This window comes from Lepeophtheirus salmonis, chromosome 2 (genome assembly GCF_016086655.4).
Source record: "Lepeophtheirus salmonis chromosome 2, UVic_Lsal_1.4, whole genome shotgun sequence".
Lineage (NCBI taxonomy): Eukaryota > Metazoa > Arthropoda > Copepoda > Siphonostomatoida > Caligidae > Lepeophtheirus > Lepeophtheirus salmonis.
The window spans coordinates 38,399,207-38,426,046 of NC_052132.2; the positions used below are offsets into that span (position 1 = coordinate 38,399,207).

The following is a 26,840-nucleotide window of genomic DNA, read 5'->3' on the forward strand; positions in this document are numbered from 1 at the left end:
GTTTTGAAAATGTAGCCGTGAGGGTATGCTATGGAGGGCAAGTGGGTGGGGGCATCGCAGGAAGATTGAGAATTGAGGTGTGCTTTCAGTCTACACATGAAGGGGGCCTCAGCTAAAAATGTATTAGTGTAGGGGGCCTTGGCAATGTAAAGCATGTGAAATATTATAGGGCTCCGACAACCTTAGTCGTGGAACAGATCCATAAGAAGCCCTTAGCTATTTAGAACTCAGATACAACTGTATCACTCTGGCGACATAAAAAATGATAGGAAAACACTGCAAAAGTACAAAAAAAAAAAAAAAAATTGACTTATTGATTAAAGCTAATCATATTAGCTTTGTATTTTCTTTATGTATTCTATAAAGGAAAAAAAGTACAAGAACCGAGACTGATAAGCAATACATTGCGGTCTCGGCTTGACTTTGTCGGTTAGGATTATAGCGGTTCGAAAACCGGAACCGCTTTACCGATAAGGGCACAACTTTGGATGCATACATTTGATATTTTTGACCATATATCAGCCTATGTCTAATTATAGTATGTATTGTACTAAAAATATAATATTACCTGATTATTATTTACATATATACTTAGAAACTAAGTATCTTGGTGCTGCGTTTTCAAATTTGGTACCCCCTAACCTTGTCAGAGGTGCCCCCAAAAATAAGTATTTGAAAAAATAAATATATTACTTTTCATACATAAATATATTTTAAATTCATTTAGATAAATAAATTTATATAATTAACTGTAAAATATGTTTTAAGTACCATTATCAATAAACTGTCATGCTAATATACCACTGGCTTCAGCATGACTGCAGTGCGCTGCATATTGTAAATTCACTTTCCATGTTACGTATCCCTGGAGCCGACACAAATCCCCATTTGTGCTTTTCGATGAATTACTATTACAAAACCTATATTTTATTTCTATAGTGTAGGGATTTTATATCCAGGATCACATCTATATATTAACGTTTATTTTACTAATTATGCAACCTTTCATTAAATCAGAAGATTATATCTCAAATTATAAATTAATAAATATATTATTGTAGGTAACATAAATATTTAAAATACTGTGGGTAATACATTTTTAATTATAAATAAAAAAATATAAGATACGAAAATACTTTTGATTGAAGGATTTTTTATAGATAACGTCTTTTAATTAAATATTTCATATTTTGTTTACCAGTTATTACAAAAACAATTTTGTAAGTCCAATAATGTCTATGTCAGTTGATCGATTTTTTTAAATTTTGCTATTTGATTAACAAAGTCCTAAAGTTTACCTGATCATACTCATGTATTGACTGGAAATTTCTGGAAGTTGATGAAAATTAACTTTTTTTACTGACAAATTTAAAAAAATCGAATTTAAATGTATTAAAAGTGTTTAAACTCGATTTTTTTTACACAGAGTTAGAGTTGTAGCTGACAAAAGAAAGTAAATGTGGCCATAGTTAAATTAGTTATTTATGTCTATTAGCCAACTAAATTTGTGATTCAGAAGACACAATTTTGCAAGTCCAATAATGTCTATGTCAGTTGATCAATTGTTTTATTAAATTTGTTACTTGATAGACAAAATCCTTAAGTTTACCTAATCATATCCGTATTTTACCGGAGACTTGAGGAAGTTTACCAACAATAACTTTTTGTAAAAGACGAATTTAAAAAAGTCAATTTTAAATGTATTAGAATATTTAAAAAAAAACACAGAATTGTAAATCGGTTCATAAAGAATAGTTAGCCTAAAAATGAAATAAAGAAAATAAAAATTCGTGGAGTTATTAGCGATAGAAAAAGTGTATATGTTAATTTTTTTAGTAATAACAAGAAAAACCTTTAAAAGTATGTATGTAGCGCCCTCTATCTTTGTAACCTGCCTAGTAACTAAAAAAATATATAAATATTTGAAGCGCTCTCTATATTTTTAACATTCCCCTGGTAACTATTACAATTCGAAGGTTTTGGTTAACTATTTTTTCTTTATTGACTTCGTCAACTACTTCATCACTCTATGTATTTTATCTCTACGAGGTAGATGCTTTCAATGTTTTACTTATTAATCAATACTATTTCGGATTTACTGAAAAGTATGAGAACTTTGGTTAGATTTTTTTATTTCATAGGAACATATTATTATATGGGTACTAAATATACAAAAAATGATCTATATATAAATATTTGACATTATATGAGGGATGTATTAATATAAAAATTCAATGGAATTTAGAATCTGAGTAGTAATAGATGATTAATTGTAATCTAATGTTATAATAGTTCAAATTATTTATAAGGTCCCTGGATTATGAATAAACACCGAATTCATTTTCGTAATCAATGGACGTTCTGAGATCCCTGAAACAAATTTACAGTGCTACTACACCACCATGTAACCCGCTGTGATCCCATAGAATTAATGTATTATTTATCCTACGTATTCGGTGTTAAGTCACTTTCGACATATATTATGATAAGCTAGGTATAACTTGTACTCTCAAGCATCTGTGGGCAGATATCATATATATCAAAGCTATCATCTTTCATATTAATAGTAATATCGCCATTTGCATATAAATTAATATTATGTACAAGTACTTTTAGTAGATTGAATATTCACGAAGTACACCTGTAGTAAGTGATATAATATTGTGGACATCGCACATGAATAAACTCCTCATCAGCATCCACGAACGCTGAGGTATTTATGATAGTGGAGTGTTCTCTACTACCTAATAAAAATAACACCTTTCATCTCCTCTCTGTGAAAGCGTCATCAATCATCATCATAAATACGGTACCAAGAGTCTCTTATCCTGATCTAGCTATAAAGCATAATTTGATTTTTTCGAAGATAATTCAAATATACTACTACTAATATTCTGTATGTAGCTAGTTTGATTGTCTATAAATCTACGATGAGCTCTCTGGTCTATGAAGAAGGAAAAAGGGATGATGGTAACTAAAAACTTTTTCCTTTATTGTCAAGCTTTCACTCTCGATATTTATGGGAGTACTTCTTGAATATTACAAGAAGGAAAGTCGAAGGGGTTATAAATTGCCTTCTTCTATTTATATTTCATCAAATATAGACTAAAATAATAATATATCAGTGGCTTCAACTACAGTGTTTATCTCAATCCATACGTCAATCATCTTCTACTCTCTACAAAAAAGATTGATCTTGTCCTGCTTCCATCATCCTTCCCAGGATGATAGTACGAATAATGCCTTGGAACAATTCGAGACTCAGAAGATATCTCATCATCTCAAAGAGACAGCTCCTTCTAGTTCCATTTCTTTTGGCTCTAGGACTGCTTTGCTTTCACATTTTAATTGTGAGGGATCTTACAGATTGGAGTCCTTTGAGTAATCGCCATGCAGAATCTTATATTAAACCCCATTTAGAGACTGTCCTTGTATTCCCTAGTACTCGCATTTTAGCAAGAGGGGAAGAAGTGGACGTACTTGGAGTCATACATTCATCTCCAAATCACTTCGAAAATCGTGATGTTATCAGAAAAACATGGCTGAAAGACTTGAAAAAAATGAATGGATCCTCCTTTAAAGTCGTCTTTCTGCTTGGTACTAAGGAAATGGACTCGCACTCAAAGTCTCTTCTTAGTTCTGAAATTGACTCATTCGGAGATATCGTGGTGGAGGACTTTATGGATACTTATAATAATCTCACATTAAAATCCATTTTTATGCTAAAATTCATTGTCCGCTACAATCTAAAAATCAAAACTCTTTTTAAGGTTCCTTAATATTCATACGTTAGAAATGAACATCTAAGCTTATGTCTTCTTTTCCAGATGGACGATGATTCTTATTTCAACGTTGAAAGATTCCCAACAATTATCGACTTTGACTCAACAGCCATCCGAGGTTTCAAATACGTCCAGACATATCCTATACGTTACGCTACTATATTTACCGTAGCATCTAAGTGGATATGCCCATCTTGGATGTACGTAGACGATATTTATCCTGAATATATAGGGGGTGCTGGTTACCTCATTCCTGGATCGGAGATTCCTAAGCTCTATAAATCCAGTTTTACAACACTTTTTATACATTTAGAAGATGTATTTCTCACAGGAATAATTGCTAAATTGAATAGCGTGCCCCGCGAGAACATTCCCTCTTTCCTAGATAAAACAGGGAGCACCTGTCCTAAAGATATCACAATGCTACTCTTTCATCCCATAAATCCAAGTAAGATGAAAGTTATTCATCAGTTGATAAAGGAAGGCGACAACACTCACTGCCAATGGCACTAACGGTCCCAGCTTTTTCTTCTAAACTTATTATTCTACTGTGTAGATTACTTGCATTTATGTCTCTGTTTGATACGCTGTATAAAAATGTGATCAAGACGAAAAAGTCTTCCACTCTGTCCTAATAATATTTAAATTATATACTTCCGCATATATTGAAGGGTCAAAAATAGCAAATGGTGTTTAAAGAGTGTTTTATTATCAATAAATATTTGTCTTGTTTGCACAATGCGCCGCCCTCCAGAGATTAACAAATAAATATATCTGCTCATTAGAAAAACTAAAATCATATCACTGCAGTAAAGGGAATATGGTTATTAATATAGGTCACGCGCTCCTGCATCAGTTTGTGCCGCCACAAAATGTTGTTGATTTCGATATATCATTTCCTTACCTTTTTAGAAGGTTAGGACCTTCAAATGAAGCAAACTATTAAATGTGCAAAAATAAATAAAACACTTAAAATAATACTGAAAGTTTTTTTAAGAGTCTAAAAAACAAAAAAACATGAGTTTAGTGACCTACAAAGTTATAGGTTACATGAAAAAATATATATATTTATTTCAAAGCAGTGAGTGGCCATCATTATCCTCCACTCTCTCTTTTTATAATAGTAAGACTCTTCAATGGAACTTTTGATTAATACCAAGTAATGAATCAAATAGAGAGAGAAAAAAAAAACAATGACAAAATCTGACTTGAAAAATGTTGAATATGGCACACACTTATTAGTTAAAGGATTGTTTAATTTTCAAATCGAGATTCGCAATGGGTGGTGGTGACAGAGGAGAAAGGAAAAAAAATTAAGGTTAAAAATTCGTACTATGTCTTTTATTCTTAATAATTTTTTGCATGATACAAGCCGCCAGACTGTTGTTACTTGTATTCTTTTATATATATATATAAATTTATATCAGAAATACGTGCATGACCTGCAGGGTAATAATGATGAACAAATCATTCATCACTTGGGAATGAACGTAAATTAACAAACAAAAAGGAAATTAAAAATTGTCGTGGCGTGGTAGTAAAAAATGAGGATCACAATAAATAGAATTGGAGGGGAAAATCATTAATTAATAGGATGATGACGACAATAATATAGTAGGAAAGCGTCCCGTTGAAAAATTGAGCTCGTAGCACCTTCGCACGACATTGGGGGTAGGGAAGGGGGAGGGTATTACATTTGCATTAAATGTATTTAGATATTTACAAATACTGGAAACAATAAAGAATCACAGTTTTTAAAATCAAGTATTTCTTTATAGTTTTAAAAACCATCCTCTCCTCCCAAGTCCCTCTCTTTTGTCATCCTCATTTTAATCGTTTTGCGTCTTTTTATATTGTAAAAATAATTGAACAAACCGGCCCAGGAAGCTCTCATTAAAACAGGTGGACGGCCGATAATGTATGAAGATTTGAATCTTCCCGGATTTATTGATGCTTTGCTGTTGACGTAAATAGTAATAATATAAATAAAATAATTTAAGTATTCCACAAAGAAAAAAAAAGCATAAATTGTTGAACAACAGACCAGAGATGTTGTACATATATAAATACTATGCCGTGTCTCTCTACTGTTCGAAGTCAAGCCAAAAGTAACGTTGATAAACGAAGGAAGATTCTGTCACAATAACACCGTGAAAGCTTTTTTTAAAAATAAAAACCGGTAAAAGGCTACTTAATACAATATAATTTTCTGAAATAGAAAGAAAGTAAGTTATTATTTGTTTTAAGGGGGAATAATCAGTTATGCACAAACCTGGCAACTGGATGAATTGAGCTAGAGTTTATCTTGTAATAGAAACAGATTGTTGGTCGCCGCAACAGCAATAACGTTTTCATTAGGGTGCCATGCTGTATGAAGAATTTTTTTATTGAAATCTAGGGAATCAACTGATATTTCGTCTTTTTTTCGCTTTCCGGCAGTGCTAACCTATAGTACGAACAGTTAAATCCACATATATTAGATAAAATTACAACACATACCTTCCGAGGTTTTAGTATTGTCTTGGGTTTAGCTATGTTTCTTGACGCTTCAAAAGTGACCTCCTTCCTAGTCTTGCGATCAAACATGCGAAAAAAGTTATTGTAGGAACCAGTCATAATAGCCCCATCATTACCATTCCAACAGCATTCAAATTTGTCAAAAATACAATCATTCTCATATAACGAACACAACTTTGAGCGTAGGTATTCGTGAACCTTTAGAGTAATAAAAGTAAATAAATGACAATGAAATTATAAAATGTGTTAAAGTTTAAATATATTACACTATATGTCTCTATAGGCTTTGTTTCCATGTGTAAATCCCATACTTTGACAGATAAGTAATCCCGAGAAATCATATAACGACCGGAATTGGAAAATTTTACATCCGATATGCTTGAAATAATTTCAGAGAAAAAACTGCGAGTTGTAGGATCCTCTGGCTCCTCGAATACTATAAATATATTTAAATATTCGTTATATATATCGTACAAGAGAAGTCAATAAATATAATTACGTTTAGCATGGCTATCACAAAGCGCAGCTTGACGCATGTCGCAAAGCCGAATCGTTCCTTTGCTGGATGAATATACAAACAAGTTGCATTCACGAGGATGAAACTCACTAGCTGTGATAACCTAAAAATTACAATACATAGTAGGTAATTATCTCCTTAATCCATATAATATCACAAAAGAAAATATCTCCTTTTGAGCGCGTGAGCAAAATGGGTTTCGAATGCTTTTTAACGTAAATAAATATTTAAAATAAAAATCATCCTACCTCTGTGAGATCTTCCATGTTAGCAGGCTTAATATCTACAATATTAAAAGATTGATCCGTAATTTCCATATGCCAAAGATTAATTCTCAGATCGTCTGCTGATAAATATGTTTCACCATCGGAGTTAACAGATATTGAATTGATGTGGTATGTATGAGCGTTGGCAAAAATTCGACGAGGAGACGCCTCCACCATTAACTCCATTGGTTTTAACACGGGAACCTAACGACGATAATGAAGCATGAGAATATTCATGAATTACTATTTAAGATTGAATCATCAATTACCCTTAGTGTATTAATAGTAGAAGGATCTCGAAGTAGGCCATTATCTTCTTTTAAATTATATCCCTCGGCTCTACGATCTCTTTCCGATACCTTCCACAACTTGATAGTTTTATCTAAAATAAAGAATATTGCAACATATTTAACTTTAACTACTTAAAGTAATTCCTGGATAATAATGTTACCGTTAGTTGAAAGTAAAAAATGTGCTGGATTTTTTCTTTTCAACCATCGAATTTTGTTAATTTTTTCCTCAATCTCCAAGCTTTTCAAATAGTCAAATTCAGGCTCATGACTTTGAAACGTGCTGTAAACATTATATTCCCCCCTTCGAGGAATTGAGTTTTTCGACTGAAATTAAAAGAATAAAAATCAATGAGATAATTGAAGAGCAGGTATATTGATGCTCTTAAATCAACGTATGATATTTACAGAACAACTGAAAGAGAAACAGTTTATAGAGCGTCTTAAAACCCTTAAAATGAAATTCAATACATTTGATATTTAAATACTGAATGTCACTCGCAAGTCAAGGTAACTATAATATAATAAAACATAGCCCAAAGTCGATGGTAATTAGATTTGACCAATTATCAAATACACAATAGAAGGCATGAGCTGTAAAATTTTGAGTTAAGCATGAACCTCAAAATTTTCCCCCTTAGAATTTCAAAACAAAGACCATAGTCTCTTAATTAAGATAAAGTATTTTAATAGATACTCGTACTTTCAGTTCTAGACTTTTAAGGATAATTTAAAAATTGATTGTCAAGTCAGCATAGGAAATACTTGGTTCCAACTAATAACACAAAGGTGAAATTAGGAGTCAATTACGCACTCATCTTATAAAAGAGACAAAGACTTAATAAAGCAAAAAAACATTGAATTCAAATATGGGGGGAAATGATAGGTCAAGTCTCATAAATATGTCTTTAATATTACGAATCATCAGATCAATACATGAATAACTGAAGGATCTAGGTGGGTGTCTACTCTTTTTCGGGTGGCTTTTGACTTATAACATTGGTATACTTAGTGAAAAATGATTTAAAAGATGAGAATTACAATAGGATCCCTCTGAAAGATGACAACACGTCCACCCTTATCACCCGTAGCCAGAAGTTCCCCATCTTCGTTGAATTCGACGCAAGATATAATATCAGCTTCATTCACATCATCATCTAGGGTTCCCTTCACCTGAGAAAAACACCATTGAATATCGCTAGAACCTAAGGGGCAATGTAATTACAATAAGGATCCCGGTTATAGTATAATAAAGATATTCATACCCGCCATTCCGAGTTCGAACGGAGAATTATACACTTAAGACTCCCTTATCACTTCATGGACGACAAAGAACGATTGGATGTCAAGGATATTCGCGGATCTGCCTTAGGTTTAATGACACTTATTTAATAAATAAGAAACAACTTTCGAAGGAAACTTATTAAGGGAAAAAAAGAAAAGAAGTAGAAAGAGAAGGGCTAAATGGCGGCTGCGCATCAGATCACTCAACAAGAAAAGAAGAAGAAGAAAACAGCTTCTTCGCTCCAATTAAAAAACGCGGAGCCTAGACATGGCCATCAACAGCTGCCCAACCCATTCATATTGAATATTGCTCCACGGATCAGTCTCATGGAGTTACACAATGAATAATTATATTATTTTCAATATTTATATAATTTAAACTATGTAGAAAAATATAGTCAATTTTAAACAACTATAAATTAATATATAAAAAGGACATTACAACTTATTCCATCATCATATAGTATATTTTTTTTTGCAGAAGCTGTTGGCTGTTACTTCAAGCTGTTCAAAGAGGGCGGAGTGGCCTTTTCATTTAAAAAGAATAATGTGTGTTTTTTTCCTTTTTTTTCCTTTTTTTTTGGTTCTCACCTGAGCTTGGGTGACGATGAAACCACTACCCAATAATATTTATGTATGTATACAGAAATTGAATTCTACCTTGAGCCTATTTCTTAGTTATGAATACATAGTATTTTTATTGTATGTATGTATGTATACTGCTCATTAATATTGCAATTATGATGAGGATCAGGATGCTTATAAGCAGGGATAGGGATTTATTTTGTAGCTAAAAAAATAAATATGGGAGTGTGCAACTGCGTACTGTATCCTTGATAAGAGTACTCAATATTAATTTTAGAAATATACCTATATAATTTGTATGCATTTATTTTTTTGAAAATGTCTGTAGAAGGCAGAGTACAATGTTATCTTTTAACGCATTCGTATTTATACATAGCTCGTGTCATATATAATATTAACATCTAAGGGGGCATGTTATGCATTACAGGAATAACCCTGACCTAATAGTTGATTCCTTGTCCAGGGAAAAGAACTATCACCACGTTCTGGGTCTTTAACAGTACATTTTGGCGGGAAAATTTATGTAGCTTATTGTATTATTCGTTACTATGTTATTTTTCCTCTTTGTTCGATCCTTGATACTCACTTTGTCCAACTCTCAGATTTTTCTCCCATTATATATGATATTGACTATTGTTAAAGTGTATTATTATTGCTAACATTATTCATTATATTATATTAATATAGTTATGTAGCCAATGACTCAAAAAAGCACCTACGATCGTAAAAAATACAAATGTTATTTATATATTTAACACTATTTATAGTATCGTATTGAACCTGATGTTGAATATCTGTGTACATACATTATATAAATCTTTTCAAGTACTCATCATGGAGTGTCGTCACGTTTGTGCACATTTTCGATTTGTATGACTTATGACATATGAACAGTATATTTCAAGTACAAGTTCAAATCTAGTTTTGCATTGCGTAATAATATCAAAATATTACATACTAATCTAAATGTATCATTTCATTGATAATAGCTACTATAGTTTTTAAAAAATTATATAATACAAAAAAGTTTTTAGGTCACCATTCTGTTTTATCCAAACTTTATATACTCTCCTACCTTTTAACAAGAATGCAATAAAGTTAAAAAAATTCCAATGATAGAAATAATTTGGTATTTAAATATTTAGGTACATAATTTGATAAAGTAAGTCGCTGTTTATTCGTTATGAATGTTGATTGGAAGAGATTACATGTATTTAAGATAGGATGACCAAATTTTCATCTTCTCCCCCCACCCCCGGACATTTCCCCTTTTTTTACAAGGGCGTCTGCAGGGAGTGGGCTGGAGGGTCTATAGTCCCTCTAAATTAAGGAGTTTATCCTTGCTACTAGAATATTTTTGCACTTCTGGAAAATTATTCAGCAGAGCAAAAAATTTAATAATTGGATTTTTTTTTACAGAAAAGTTAATTTTTCAATTTTTTTCTAAAAAAAAAATTAAATCAGGTTTGAGTAACTGGATTTTAAAAATAAAATTCAAAAATTGTTTTTGAAAAGAAAAAAAAAAATCCGAAAATCAATTTGTTGATCTTTGACATGAGTAAATTTGAAAAGGGAATGGATAATATAAATATAATTTTCTCGGTTCCGGAACCGAATATTTAAAAAAACAAACAACAGAAACTACATGGATCTAACACCCAAAATTCATCACTTCCTAAAACTGATACTGATATAGGGCCGTGAGACTTTTTTAGAAATCAAAATATCATCCTACTAATTAAAACTAGTGATGTGCTACAAGCAATACTCGTAAATTGGTACTCGAGTTTTATGAAGGAATCTTAAAAAAATTACAAAAAACTCGACACGTGGGCTATAAAAAAAAAAAAGTTTTCGGAACTCATCAAAACCTCAGAACTTGCTAAAACTTGGGATTTTCTATTATTCTTTTTTGAGCCCATTATAACATGTAAATCTTTCTAGCCTGACTTTAATTCTCTGTTAAATTAAGAATGTATGTTTTCCAAGAGGCAACAATATATTGACTTTTCTTAAATGTGTACTCTTAATCCCAGTTCGTTTTAAGAATTATCTTTGTTTGAATGTTGTAAGTCTAGCCGAAGTACTCGACATTGCTTGGAATTACGCAGTTTATTAAGTACACCCTCATAAGTCATAATTCCTCCTCAGACCAATATACATAGGACAAAATTGTCTGTATAAGTATAGATTAGTGAATATTTATATATACATGGGGAAGGGGACGCTATTAAACATAAATTCGAATGTTCAAATTTGATGATTCACTCTACTAATTATAAAATTTGTTTGGTGTATCCCTTTGAAATTTAAGCCAAAACATAATTCCCATTCCTTTTGCAGCATTTCAGGATTAGGGCATTAACTTTGTAACTATCATTATCTTTTTTGTGTAAATAGTAGTTACATCTTGAAATGAATTTATTTGTTAAAATTTTAATATATTTTCGAATTCAATTAATAATAATAGTAAATTGGTCATTAAGAATTTTAATGATGAAGAGAGTAATGGGGAAGTTGAATGGTGATGTATGTGACTCTAACATATCGGTTTATCTTTTAGAATTTCTAGTTGAACCACAAGATTGGGAAAATGCCAACCTTGCAATGCTTATACCAATTACACCAAGTTTTAATTCAATTATGGAAATAATTCCTCCCCATCTACCCTTACTCTATCCAGTTAGAAAATGTGAAAGAATCAAAAAAGTATTATTTAGAATTTTTTACTAGATCTAAGGAGGATAAAAATATTGGGATTTACAGTCATGAAGTCGTTTTATATTATTTTATCAATAATAAACTATGATTATGCCCCTTAAAAAAATAAGTTGTCTGGATCTCAAAAGAAATGCTTGATCGAAAGGAAGCTATGATTCCTTTCAAAGATACAAAAAATGTCCATTGTTTCAATAATTCTTTGAAAAATATGACTTTTTTGAGTGACGAGTTTTATAGGGAACAAAAAGTGTTACATTGAGTAACGAGTATAGCTCGTAATTCTCCGAGTATTTTTTTTTAGAAACTCGAAAATACTCATGCAGCAAAATTCTGCTTGTGGCACATCACTAATGAAAACCATGATTTTTGAAAATCCACTAATCCCATTCGGATTTTCCCCTCAACACTTTTTAAATCATTCATGCGTTTTCTCAAGCACGTCTAAATGTTTTTGTCCATCTATTTTTAGAGCAAAATACTTATATCTAACATTTAGGTAATTTGTTAAAAATCAGGACACGGCTATTTGATGACAAGCACTTACAACACGATGCTCGTAGTATTAGAAGTGAACAGTATTAATAGTAGGCCGAACAATTTGTAGTATGGTCAATTTACTCCATTATGAAATACCTACGTCATATGAGAGGTGAATATATTAGATCATTTTTTATGGGAGTACTAAATTCCACAGAAACTGGGCCACATCATATTATTGTTGATGTATATTATAATAAATATTAATTCATATTTCAATGACAAGTATTCATTTTTTCTTACTAACTTTAAGAACTTCAATTATTTGATAATTGATTGTAATATAATATATCCTCCCCCATTAATATATTTAATTAAGTAATTAAGTAAGTTAATATATATATATTTTAAACAATGAAAGTAACATTCTTTAGTTCCATTGTAGAAATCATTGTACATACTATCAGATCTATAATAAGTAATAATATTGATCCCTGAATATCCCAAATCCTCAAATATCCTTTTGCATCTCAACATACTAAATCAAACATTTATGATTCAACAAAATTTTTACCATGTAGTACTAAGACCATAAAATGTATGTATATATTCATATAACTAAACTGTTTGAATAAGAACAAAAGTGCAATTAAAATGTGGATCCTTCTGGATCATGACTAATTAATGAGATTATTGTAATTTAGGGTGACCGTATTTTGAATAGCGCATGAACAAACTAAATAATATATATCATCGGCAAAGTGGTGTGAATTTCTGTAGTTTGGGCTAAATTAAGTATAGATTGCAAGTTTTGTATTATTTTGTGGCAAAACAGCGCCACTTTTTGTTGCCTTATTTAATAACTAATATAAGTAAACAACGCTCATGCCACAGGACTCTCAGGTTTTAAATTGCTAAAGATTATATAGTAAAAAATATTTTGTGACGTCATCAATCATATGATGTCATACCTTAGTAATTGTATCGTGGAGTACCCTTTTATAAGTAAATGACGATGATCTGTTGAGATTAAAAATAACTATCTAAATGCATCAGATATTGAATGTGTGGCGTGAGAGCTTGAATTTTTTTTCGCATGCTTTTTAAACTTTTCTAAAAAGCAATAATTTTATTTATGTAGTGTTGTTGATAAGATAATATATATTTGAGGAGAGCTACAGCCCCTCCAGCCCACCTCCTGCAGACATCCCTGAGAATAGAATATACATGTTAACAAATTTTGATTCTTGTTTTTCATTTTGGTCGAATAAGTCGATTTTCTACTTGTAGTCCCAAATGATGTAAATAAATTTATTCACAAAAATAACCCTAGAACAGCCCGGACAGTACATTAAATAGGCTCTGGGCACCGTTTTTGAAAGTGGTGAGGCAAATAAGATATAAATAAATAACATACAAGCGTGGAATGTATTTTCGAGTAGGGGGGGGGGGCAAATTTTATAATGGTGACGTCATCATAGGCGTCTGCAGGATTTTTTTTTCGAGGGTTGGCCTTTTTTTTACAATTTTGACATACTTTTTTTTTAATGAATGGCAAATACTTTTTTTTAGAAGACACAAAAAGCTTTTATATTTTATTTTAGAGTTTAAATATTAAGTATGCAAAAGACTGTTCCATGGTCTTAAGATGTTAACTTTGGTATGCTTATTGGAAAACATACCGCCAAAAACAGCCATAGTCACAAGTCAATAGGCTGATTTTTTCCTCCGGATTTTAACATATAATATCTAATAGTAGATCAAATATAACATCTGATTAAACTTATCAAAATTGGAATATCTATTATCGGTCTGCCTAACTAAGCCAAGCAGCCAAGTAAAATCCTTATCACCTCCATTTGCTGCTACATTATAATTGTATATTCTCAAAAAAATGGGGTGGCCTTGTCCGGATAAAACTGTATGTTTGGTTACATTGGTATTATAATTACTATTTGGAATATCAAATGTAACAAATATAACAAGTCAAATCAATGAAAGAAGCGTAATCCGTCATTTTCTGAATGTTTTTAATTAAGGGGACCAACCGGTTTATCTTCCCCAAATATGTCCTTTTTTACATTACGTATGTAGCGTCCCGGGACTTTTTTATAAAATTATAAATTGCCCGGTTTTGTTGAAGATCAATCAACAGTTCAATATTTACTTTTAAAAACTAGGGAAAGAAGGACCAGAAATCACTTGAATTAATATTTTATTCTTAAATTTTTCAAATATTAATGCCCCCATTTCTAAAAATAAAAAAAAATTATTTTGTAACAAAAAAAAAAGTCATTCAATAGATATTTCTAAAAATTATAATAAAAAAGACCGCCAGAAGTTATATTTTTTTTAGATAATCAAAAAGTTGTCGTGAAGAAAATGTCTAATTAAAAATGTCAGACACAAATGTGGGGGCAAAATGCCCCTCCCCCCTCCAAAATAAAATAAGCACCTCTTTGTCTATGGTAAAAAGATTAGGACTATCCCATATGAAGGCTTATTCATATTTTTGATGAATATAAAAGTGACAAGAGAGGATTATTTGCTGCACTAGAAAAATGCAATCAAATGGAAACTGTTCTTTGAGCGATAATTGTGAGTGGAGAACTTTGCAACATATTTTGTAAAAAGAAAGAGGGAGAGTGTCTGTGTGTCTAATTGAGTAATAGACACAAAGTGTCTCCATATGAATAATAGAAAGCAGGACAAATACAATTAAGCGTCTTGTAGTTGTTCATGTAGGAATCTACTAATTTGTCCACCTCGAGCGCCAGTCTCAAGTTATTGACTTATAGCGGGTGTTCCATTAAAATCTCAACACTCACTAATTCAATACTTAATGAAGGTTGAGTGATTGAAGTTAATCCATATTTCGATGTAATACAGAAGTTACAAAACAAAACAAAGCTAAGCTCTCTAGTTTACGTACAAGTCGAGAAAATGACACTTGAACTTGATCGACAAATTTCTATTCGCTCACTCCAAGCAGTTGAAGGTGTCCAGGATGACCTTCTACGCCGTCAGCAAGTCCAAAACGTTGGATAGGAAGAAAGGCTCTGTCAAAAAGGCCAAACTGGACATAGAGGAGTAAAAAAAAATAACCCAGGCCAATCCCCTCAAGTCCATGAGAGCCTATGCAAGACATCTCGGGGTTTCACACCAATTTGTCCAGAAAGCTATAAAAAAGTGGGGGGGAAAGAACCTTGTGAGGGTGGATAGGCCACTTTTGATACCAGTAATGAAAGAACCTCATCTCCTCCGTTACAAGACTCTTTGAGTTCTTTTGAACTCTTTTTTGACACTTTTGTCCACACTACAGCCCGGATGCCAAGCCCCTCAACTACATCTTTTGGGTGCATGTCGAGGGGAAGGCATATAGTGTCCGTGATCTAAGCACCGAGGCCTTCAAAGCCACTGTAAGCCAGCACGGGGACGCCATGACAGAGAACTACATCTGCAGCGGATGCCAGGCCTTCCATCGTGCCTGAAAGCCGTAATTTCCGCTTAAGGTGGTTACATTCAATAGAAATACAAGTTTATACCATAAAGCGTGTACGATTGATGTTTGACTTCCACCATGCTTTTAATATTGACGTCATAGTAAATGAGTGGTCAAAATCTGTTTTTCTTGGCCAGCAGTACCTATGATACATTAAATTGAAAATTTTAGCAATAGTGATGTCATAGACTATGAGTGGTTGGTTATTTTCTCAAAATCTGCCTGTCTTGCCCAGCAGTCGTTACAATACATGGGATTGAAAATTCTAGCAAGCCCAATTATATGATGGCCTAATCTTTTATTTCTATTAAGCTTGGTTACATTAATGATTAAGAGTGCTCAGAAACACATTTATTTATAGTATTAATTTTGTTGAAATTCTTTTGTTAATGAATAAATTATATCTTGTTGAATTTTAAAATTCAAAGTGTTCTAATTTTAATGGACCACTCGGTAATATCGAACAAAAAAAAACAACCACTTGATGAATCACGGTTTTTTTTTACAAACATAAAATCCAAGGCAAGATATTCATTACCTTGACAATGCCTTAAAAGAAACAGTTGCAATAACTCGTTATGATTCACATGTAAAAAATGTGTACCAAAGGCAAACCCTTGACATTCATTCCAGATTTTTAAATTCATATACGTCATTTGATGTAGTCTATGTAAATTTATACCATATTGTGTACAAGTTACAATTTCTATGTCTCATTTTGATCTATTAAAATTACTACTTTATTGTGCATTTACAAGTGATTCAACTGTGGGCATCTGAACATTATAATGCACTAAAGAATACTCCTAATTAGTTTGTAATTTTCATTAAAAGAGAGTACACAATAGATCGACCATCCAAAGAATATTTAACCATTGCATAACCTTCAACACATGTAACTCTAAAATCCACATTTAAAATTATGAATCTCATTTTTTGCCGGCAACATGTAGAATTTTTTTTTTTACGAAGGCTTTTAACTTATTTGACTAGTCAAACAACAGTTTTTGAAGATTTTTAACAAACCCTTAATACACCAATCCAAGTCTTGTTTACTACCCTACAAAAAAACCTACAATCAGTTCTACAAATTTGATGAAAATTATACATTTTTATAGACCATAGTATAGGCTACATTTAAGTTTTATAATTTTTGAAGCTGAAGAATTATGAACCGAAAACTAAAATACTCCCAATTGACCTAATCTTACCCTAACTATTGTGAAAGGTGAACACTGAATAGTGAACACCTAATACAACAAATAATCTTATTTTTAGTTTTAAAGAGTAGGTAATTATATTCATACTGTTTTCCTCATGGACAAAAATTTTAATAATGATTTCCTAACTGTGTACCTTATCTGAGATGTAATGTGCATTTTAAGCCAATAATTTACAGATCTCTTAATATTCCAGTTATATGCAGATCTCTCAAATATGATTCCCCTCTTACTTTTTCAGAGTAAGTAATTAACTTTTTAAATGTACAAACCTACATATATTTCTGTATCCCCAAATCAAATCCTTGCATTATTTGTCTTACGTTTCATGTATAACGCGAAAAATGCAATGATAAAAATCAAACACATACTTCTAAATCCATTCAGTGCCTAGCTAGACATTGCATCCATATATATACTGCCATCTACACGGTTGGGAATACACAAGGAATCCTTGGAATACAGTAAGAAGTATTGACACAGTTACGGCGCTGGTGTGAATACACCAGCGCCAGAATTACCGAAAAAACCAAAGAAATTTATATAAAGTTATTTATATACTTTCTTTGGCCGGAACCAATTCATAAGTGGGAGGAGGGAGACAGTTTGATAAAAATGGCGTCCCATATAATTAAAACCATAATAGTAAACAGTGTAACTTTTCATTGTTATGGTGTTGCAAATAGTCGAGAAAAGGGCCAAGGTAAGGAGCGTTCGCTGGGGGGAGAAGTGCTGAAGACCCCACAAATCGAGAGAGAAAAAAAAATATGGAAAAAAAATTAGCCCCCTAAATCAATTTAAAGATTTATCTTTTCTAAATGCTATGGAAAAAACCAAGCCCCCCAAAATATAATCCGCCGAACGCCTCTAATGGTCATCTGTTTCGTCACTCTCTATGTTCGAAATGTTGTTGTAAAACTAAAACTACTTACACTGAACTTTATAGTTATTGAACAAAAAATTCCCATTGATATATTATACAAGAATTATTTTATGGCTAAAGTATTGTTTGTCGAATTTCATAAAGATGTCTTGCTTATAAAATATCGAATTAATATTGTGTATTGTAATTATTGGTTTTATCAATACTTTTATTTAAATACTATGATGACCCAAAGAGATAAAATACATAGAACAATGATGTAAAGAAGTAGTTGACGTATATTTTTTTTTATCTCAAACGATAAAGTTCTTTTTATTTCTTAATTCATATATTATATTATATATTTGTTTATTTGGATTCCGTGAAAAGCCTTTCTTGAGGGAATTTTATGTTATAACAATATAATTTGGAATCCCCTAGTGTAAAAGTTAGATAGTTTTTGCAAATTTTTGAACTAAAAAAGTGCTCCATATCAATAAAGTATGAGAAACTCCGATAATATATATATTTTTACTCTGATAATATTGTATGAACCTTGGAATAAGGCTTTATTAAGCAAAATATCATATCAAATATGTATATTGTTTCTAAGCTTGAAATATTTTTATGGTACTGTAAGATATTAAAAATTATCTCTTGTACTTTATGACTTTTTTATGTGTCTTCATTTCAACTGTTTTTATCTAATCAAAGTGTCAAAACGAATGATTTCTGTAATAGAACACTTTAAGCTTAAAAATTAATTTATACTACTAAAAAGAATTATTTTACAAATCAATAAATCTTGGATAAATGAATTAATGCAATCATGTTTGTGTGAATAAGAGAACCTAAAGGTTCGTTTATACTTATTTGAGAGTCTTGTTGTAAATAAGTAAATTATTATAAGTGCATAAATTCAGAATTATTTATATTTTCATCAACAAATCATAATTTTTCTTGAAATAAAAGGTTTAATTTTCTGAAATATATTTCTTAAATAAGGAGGAAAATTTAATTAACAATTTTTACGGAACATTTTATTATAAAATTTATATCAACCTATCGATCATCATGTTTGAAATTTCATACATTCATAAGAAATGCTTGGATGCCCTATAAAAGAAAACATATCCGGGAAAAAGATTTCTGTTAGTCACTCCTTAAACTATTTAAGACGATATGATTGCATACATTTATAAATATATTAAGGATTCAATAGATTTTGAATAAACAAATCATTACACTCGTAGTACTTTCGGGAAGGGATTTAAGAAAATAAAGGAATATTTTAAAGATGTTAAACATGTATAACTATAATTCAAAATGTAGTAAATTTTATTTTTTTGTAGACATGGTTTATGCAATAGAAGGATAGGAGCAAGAAAATATATTTTTCTGCCAACTATACATAAGTTGTCAAAACATTTTCTCCTTTTTTTCATAAATTATGATACTTAAGCGCTATGTAATATGAATGAGTATATTAATATATTATTTTTAAGAGCTGTTTCATTCTCAACGTTTATTAAACTTTATTTTTGCAAGAATACCAGATCGTTGTATGTAAAGTAAAATAGATCATCCGGGTTATGAAAAAACAGAGAATATATTATATTCAAATAAGTTCCCATCGGATCTCAAGGAGAGAATGAAATGGATAAAGGCATGAATAAAGTTAGAACCAATCAGACTTATCCTTCAAATATCAAGAAACCTTATTTCTTAAAATATGTAATACTAATGTAATGTCTCTCTGGATTATCAAAAATATTATATATAGTAGTTCTATGAACACATTTGGAAAAACCATAACCTCTGAAAATCGAATATAAATTCTGAAAATAATTAATCTTTATTTACTGCTGCCAATACTCAGGAAATGGAGATGGAAGACTTAATAAATATAATATCAAAGAAGAATAAAGATTTGATAAAAGTTTCCGTAGCAAAGCAAGCACCCTTTCCAGGTAAATGTCTTTTGTATTCAGGATACATTTATTTACAGATCAGTAATAAGGAGAAAAACTCTGATTTTACTACTAGCATTTTCATTTTTTTGTCATTTATAGATTTTTATTTTTTACAAATAATTGTCAAACTTATTATTGATCTCATTTCTCAAAATATCGAAATATAAAAAAATCTATGATATATTTAGTGCACATTTATATGTTTCTATGATGACTAATGTAATTGTTTATTTCTGAAATCTCATCCCTTGTTAGTATATTTCATGCATAGAGATAAAAAACATGTATTTATATAATTTATCTCTGTGACTCCATGTTTGTAGCAGAGAAAATGCAAATATACATTCTTAAAAACCTTAGTAACAGTCGTGCTTCCAAAGTTTAATTTATCGAGACATTTTCATTCCTAAAAACAAGAAACCTTTGAAATCACAAAAATTTATCATTTTGAAAGGGATAATCGTTGAGGTTTGAAGATTATAACATCTTATAAATAAATTATCCATTAGTTCGTTTCAAAATTATATATGTTATAACTTATAACTTGTAGTTCCCATAGATGTGGAAACTTATATCCATATTTGTATAATTCCGTTTTTGAACTAATTTTCTCCCACAAACTAGAAAGTTGAAAAAATAATACCATTAAAAGTACGCTGGTAACGTTGTAACATATGAATACAATGAGAAATAAATATGTTCTTTGCACCATGGACTGTAGGAATAGGAAAATTAAGTTTATGGTTTGTTCGTCTAAATTACCTAGTGTCTTCATTTTGAAAACGAGAATAAGTGGTGTTTCTAGCTAGGTTTACCAACTTTCTAAAAAATAAATAAGGTACATTTCAACGGACGGGTAATTTTTTTCAAATACGGACGATTCCGTTTTTCAAGGGACGATTGTCAACCAATTTTTTCCGATTTTTAACTATTTGACCCTGAATTGAATTAGATACATATTTTTGAGTGACATGAACACATGGAAAACAAATTATTATCCAGAAATTCACTTTAATAATAAACAAAATCAACTTAATAAAATGAGAATCTTTTCTTAAACAGAAACCTGTATTGCCTACATAAAACTGTAGCAATTAATATAAGCCTATAGATAGTAAGTAGAAATGAACATCCTGAAATAGCTCATATATACAACATCTTTAGAAAAATTGTAAACATATTTGCAAGGTTGAGCCCTTATCGGTGTAACGGGTCCGGTTCTTGAACCACTAGAACTGGAATCGACAGTGACGAACCGACACCGCAATATATTGCTTATTGGTCTGGGTTTATATAAAAATTATAACATATTTTATTAGCTTTGATCAATAAGTCAATTTTCTGACGTGTTTTTTTAGCAGTTGTAGAGTTTTTCAATGATTTTTCCTGGCTGCCAGGCAGATACAGTTGTATCTGAGTTCTAAATAGCTAATGGATTCTTATAAACTTGGAAAAGTGGTTTTAGGCACTAGGCGTTGTAAGTAAAAGAGAGAATGGGTAGGGAAAATTATAGATCCAGGTACACTACTAAGCTTGTCGGACCCTATAATATGATAACTATAATATTTTTTAAGCTAGTGTTTCCCAAACTTCACTATGCAAAGCCCCGCCCCACCCCCCTATAATAATACATTTTTAGCTGAGCCCCTCTTTATACGAAACTAAGAGCAATCCTCAATTCTCCATCTTCCTGTGCCCCCTCCCCCTAGCCTCTCCTCACGGCCCCCACTTTGAAAACCATTGTATTAAGCAACCTAAGTTTTCGGAGTCCCTGCTGGAACTTGGGGCACTATGCACTCTGCGTATATGATAGCTGCAACCCTGTTTGTATCTAATATCATTTCTTGGGCCGGAATTTTTTACTTACGACCCTTGTTTTAATTGCTTATTACCAAATTAAGCCTTTATAAAAAGGTACCGAGACAAAAGACCGGAACGAGACTGATTAATCTGAACCGAGACATAAATTGCTGAAATGAAAGAACCGAGACGGGACCGATAGAACCGCTGGACCTGAGGCAGGTACAACCTTGCATATTTGTACCTCAAATTCATTTTCTATGGCATTTTGTTGACCATTTTTAAAACTCGATGTATTACGGGATAATGAGCGTCCCGTTTCAGCACAATGCGGAACAGGGTTTTTTTTTTCTAAATACGCGACGATTCCGATTTTCAAATTAAATCTTTTGGAAAAATTCTACAAAATTAAATTTCTAAAATTTAATACCTATTCACAGAAAATTATTTTTTGAAATTTAAATTTTTGAAAAAAAAGACAAATTAAATTAAATTTAAAATATTAAACTTTCTATTAAAAATAAAAAAAATCCTTTTTTTTGTGGGGCGGGGGGTACTACAGCCCAACACCTACGGACACCCCTATAAATTGTCAATTATTGTCAGAGGGGGGAACTTGGACCTACTACCTTAATTATAAATATTTCCACATTAATAATATTATATATTATTAAGTTCATTAGTGGGTTTACAAAACTCCATATTATAAAAATCTTCTCTAGATAAGATAAGTCCGTCTTCCAGACCTCGATTGAGCATTTTCTAAAAAGTAAAATATATTAGATAACATCATAATTCCCAAGGTTAATAGAAATACAAGGTTATACCATAACCCATGTACGACTGATGTTTAACTTCCACCACGCTTTTTAATATTGACGTCATAGTGTGTGAGGGGTTGAGTGTTTTGTCAAAATCTGTCTTTCTTACTCAGTAGTCGGAACGATAAATCAAATTGAAAATTATAGCAATTTTTATGCCATTTACGATGATTAGTTGCATGTTTTGTCAAAATCTTGCCTGTCTTGCCCAGTTGTCGGTACGATACATCAAATTGGAAATTCTAGCTATCCCGATTGCATGATGGTCTAACCTTGTATTTCTATTAACCCTGATAACTCCTAATTATGTCTCCAAATAATGACTATACAATACCTCTAGCGGAAAAAAAAGTTTTTATGCACCAAGATATTTTTCAGCTATTGATCACGTGGCTCATCTTTTTTGCTAGATCCTTAATCCTTACTACTTGGTTTATTTAACAAAAAGAATAAATTACATATAAAATAGACATGACGTATAACACATCGTTATCTTAATTCTATCACGAAAACTTTCCTCCAAAAAGAAACAGAAAAAATGCTCAAAATCATGTGGTAGTTAGCCAAATATGTAAATCATACCAACTGCTATTAATCTCTTAAGGACTCCGAGACTATAATTATCCCTATTAATATTAAAATCCTACATAGTATTTTATTCGATGCTGCATTTTAATATTCCTTAGTAATATTATATTAAAAGAGTAGTTATACATTTGTATTTGTGTATGATAGCCAAAGTTTCTTTATAGAAATTATAAAATGACTGATATATATATATTATATAAAGGACAAGGGATCTACAAGAAATTGTATTCATGTCCTTTTAGAAACGGAACATTAGTATAGAATAACTTATGACTTTGTTTATTTGTCAAAAGAATAAATTATGAAATAGCCATGACGTTCTAAGTCAGAAGAGGGAATCGACAGCTGACAACAAAATACAGTGGGTATTTGTAGGCTAGTGGGAGAATTAGGAGTTTGATTAGGGGCAATTCTTTATAGTAAGTTGAACATCAATTCCATAAGCTGCCCACATAAATAGTGTCAGGTGTCAATTTAGTAGGCTGTATGATCTATACTTATGATATCCTTTAGATTTTGTGGTAGGGCATTAAACTTTATGATATAGTAAGGTGAGCAATTCGTAAACTTGGTTAGTTGAGGCAACTAAGCTTTGCTTAGTGGTTGTGTAATTTGCTTAAGCTGCTTATAGGGCGGCAATACTCAAAAACTTTATTAAGTAAATAGGGTATGAGGTATTATAAATGAGGGTGTTAGATTTTTGCAATTAGGGGCATAGGTTGTAATTATAAAATGGGAGAAGTCTCAGTTAAATTTCTGAGTTAATTTAGTATAGCCCTTGCGGATAGTTAAAGACGATAAAGTGAGAGAAGGGAATCGACAGCTCACAAAAAAATACATACTTATATGGTATTTTTGTGATAGGAAGGTAAGACTGTGCGTATGGTGTACACGTCTGATAGATTTGAAAACTTGATCTAGTCTGATCATATCAATATTTAAATACATATAATAGGGCAATTTGTGTTAATTATTCTCTTCATAGAATCATAGAAATTTAATTAGAATATTATTGCCCCTACTTAAGATTCTATCAACTATTTTGAGATGAAGATCCCTCATTGTCTTCTTTTTATATTCAGACTTGGGCCCATTCCGGTTTCGCCGTTCATCCATAGATTTCTGATAAACTTCCATTCCGCCTTAAAAGTTACTAATTTAATTCTATTTATCCGTTCATTCGTTCATTTTTGTACAAATTTAATTGACTACAAAAGAGATTATTTCTTCACGAGGTGTCCCTTTGAATGACAACAGATGACGTCACTTTATTATTTCTCTCATGATGTATGCAAGTTTTTCTTACATTTGCCGAAATTCATATGGTTAATGCAATTGGACAGGAGCTTTGTTTACTTATTTTCGTTTGTAAACAAAGCAATAGAGAGTGGCGCCGCCTCGTGGTGAAATAATATAACTTAATGAATGATAATATTATTTAATAAAAAATATAATGTACAAGGGGTGTCTGAAAAGTTTTCGACCTAACAAAGATACGAGATATTTTTTTTTTTTTGTTATTCTTCAACATTGTTTCATTGTAATATTTCACTTCTCCCAGCGATGCTCCCAACTCTGTAACCCGTCCAAATATTACTCAGCGTACATTTTTTGTTTTTGGCTTAATTACTCCGACTTGGATTGACTTAGATGCGTCAAATTTTATCACAACAAGCCTTAATATGTTTGCTATTGTTTAAATCTATTTAAAGGTTATATTTTCAAAAACAAATATTTAATGAGAGCTGGATACTCGATTTTGTGAATTTCATCGACTACACAACAACTGTGTGTCCAAAATGACTGAAACTTTGGTAAGTAACTGTCAACATAAGATAGATATGTACATTTGACTAGCTTAAGAGTGCTGCCATCTTCACATCGTGGTCAGAAACTTTTCAGATCACCCTCGTACTTATATTCTCACTTAGAGGGCGCCATTTTTAAACAACAAGCTACAGACTATCACACCACCTTGCAGATAATATTTATATTTTAGCTTGATAAATAAATTTATGGTGATTTGCATATTTAAGCCCCTTTAGACAAGATTTTTTTTCCATGCGCAACTAAATTTACACAAATGTGGATCCTAGTTTGTCGTTTCGCTACTTGCTTTTACGTTTGTCCTAGGGTAAAATATGTATTTGGAAATAATCAAAGAAATGAACCCTGTTCACAGATTTTTTCCGTTCAGGAGCTCAAAAATGAACGGCGATCATATAAGCACAATTTCAAAGTTGTTGGAATAAAAAAAAAATATTAATTAAATTTCAAATATTACATTTTTTGGAAAAAGATTCAAAAAATTAAATTTCAAATATTAAAATTTTAGAAGAAAATATTCAAATATTAATTTTTTTGAAAAAAAAATTAAAAATCTTCAGCTGTTCAAAAAAATTTCAGAAATTCAATTGCCAATATTTAATTCTTTGTAAAAAAAAAATCAAAAATCCATAGCTCTTAAAAAATAGCTATATTTTCGGAGAAAAATTGTCTAATGTTAAATTTTCTGGGAAAAGGCAAAATTTCCTTAATTAGGGGAGGGGGGCTACAACTCATCCAGGCCACCCCTACGGGCGGAACTTTAAATACTAAATCCCATCATTGGGTCTTGTGAATATATTCAAATTAAAGGAATAACAAAATTATATATCATACTTTATTACAAGTAAAAACGTATGTTGGGTTGGGGTATGGAAAATCTAGACCAGTTTGAGACCCCTATATTTTTGTTGGACCAATTTAGTTCGGTGTAACAAAAAAGCTCCGTTTGGAATGGTCTCATAGAAAAATTTTGTCTAGATCGATTTTATAGATAAATGGTTTGTAACATGACATCATTTTTATTTTCAAGTACAATGACGTCATACGATGTTTAAACAGAGATAACTTGGTAATATTATGTCGGTTCTTATTTGCATAGAGCATTTGTTCTAGAACATATCGTGTATTTTGGAGATTTCTTGAAAAAATCAATGTCAGTTGATCTAAAAAAAGAGAAATTTGGTCTTTCATAATATATGAGACTGAAATAAATCGGTCCATACTACCAAAAAAAAAAAAAAATAGATCCCCAGTCTGATACTCTGGACTGAAAAAATCAAAATATATTCGGTGCTCGACTGAGTCTGAACACTAGTAAATGCATAAAACATGTTAATTATGAACTTATCAGCACTTAGTACCTCCTTCCACCATTTCTTTGTAATCTTTTTTCTTTCTTAAAAAAATATTGTAGAATAGTAATATTATTGCCTTCCTGTCATTTTCAATTGTTTCCTTCAACAAATCCATGTGAGAAAAATAGAGACGTATAAAAATAAATATACAACTATTTATTGAATAAAAATATAGTTTATTAACGCTTGGTGGATTTCGTCTTGACGGTGAAACTATTAATAAATAGATATTATGAATGTAAAATGTATTTACTAAATAAGTAGGATGTTTACATATGGGTTAGATATCTTTTTTAAAGAAATTTGTATTCACACTCAGTTTTTTATAGACCATCATGACACATATATGTAGGGTTGTAAATTAAATTTGAAATATTAATTTTTTCAAAAATTAAATATTAAATTTTTTGGAATTTTTTTAAAAATTCACAGCTGTTTTTACAAAAAATTGCA

At 31.1% G+C, this 26,840-nt stretch overlaps 2 protein-coding genes across 6 annotated transcripts; one reads left to right on the forward strand and one right to left on the reverse strand.

The window, feature by feature from the left end:
• The first annotated feature begins 1,949 nt into the window (after nucleotides 1-1,949).
• Nucleotides 1,950-4,469, forward strand: LOC121113776 (beta-1,3-galactosyltransferase 1). Of its 5 annotated transcripts, XM_071886819.1 has the most exons (4): nucleotides 1,950-2,049; nucleotides 2,310-2,566; nucleotides 2,617-3,770; nucleotides 3,828-4,469. In XM_071886819.1, exons 3-4 carry the CDS (start codon nucleotides 3,225-3,227, stop codon nucleotides 4,293-4,295), a joined length of 1,014 nt encoding a protein of 337 aa, XP_071742920.1. In that variant the 5' UTR covers nucleotides 1,950-2,049; nucleotides 2,310-2,566; nucleotides 2,617-3,224; the 3' UTR covers nucleotides 4,296-4,469. The 5 variants fall into 5 exon arrangements, with proteins under 5 accessions (XP_071742920.1, XP_040563570.1, XP_071742919.1 ...); XM_040707636.2 differs by having other exon boundaries at nucleotides 1,953-2,255; nucleotides 2,310-3,770; XM_071886818.1 differs by having other exon boundaries at nucleotides 1,961-2,049; nucleotides 2,310-3,770.
• A 639-nt stretch (nucleotides 4,470-5,108) lies between these two features.
• On the reverse strand, nucleotides 5,109-8,917 carry tws (protein phosphatase 2 regulatory subunit tws). Its single transcript, XM_040707635.2, has 10 exons — nucleotides 8,638-8,917; nucleotides 8,414-8,577; nucleotides 7,534-7,699; nucleotides 7,352-7,464; nucleotides 7,065-7,286; nucleotides 6,799-6,919; nucleotides 6,566-6,735; nucleotides 6,282-6,497; nucleotides 6,055-6,228; nucleotides 5,109-5,991 (listed from the first exon to the last, which is right to left on the reverse strand). The coding sequence occupies exons 1-9, from the start codon at nucleotides 8,642-8,644 to the stop codon at nucleotides 6,076-6,078; spliced, it is 1,332 nt and encodes a 443-aa protein (XP_040563569.1). The 5' UTR covers nucleotides 8,645-8,917; the 3' UTR covers nucleotides 5,109-5,991; nucleotides 6,055-6,075.
• Nucleotides 8,918-26,840: the final 17,923 nt, after the last annotated feature.

Excerpts from the sequence above, each read along its gene's own strand:
- tws (XM_040707635.2), bottom strand. Across the intron at positions 7,287-7,351 it reads CTACTATTAATACACTAAGG|GTTCCCGTGTTAAAACCAAT; the intron begins GTAATTGATGAT and ends TATCGTCGTTAG. Across the intron at positions 6,920-7,064 it reads ACATGGAAGATCTCACAGAG|GTTATCACAGCTAGTGAGTT; the intron begins GTAGGATGATTT and ends TGTAATTTTTAG.
- LOC121113776 (XM_071886819.1), top strand. The coding sequence starts at position 3,225 with ATGATAGTACGAATAATGCCTTGGAACAATTCGAGACTCAGAAGATAT. Across the intron at positions 3,771-3,827 it reads AAATCAAAACTCTTTTTAAG|ATGGACGATGATTCTTATTT; the intron begins GTTCCTTAATAT and ends CTTCTTTTCCAG.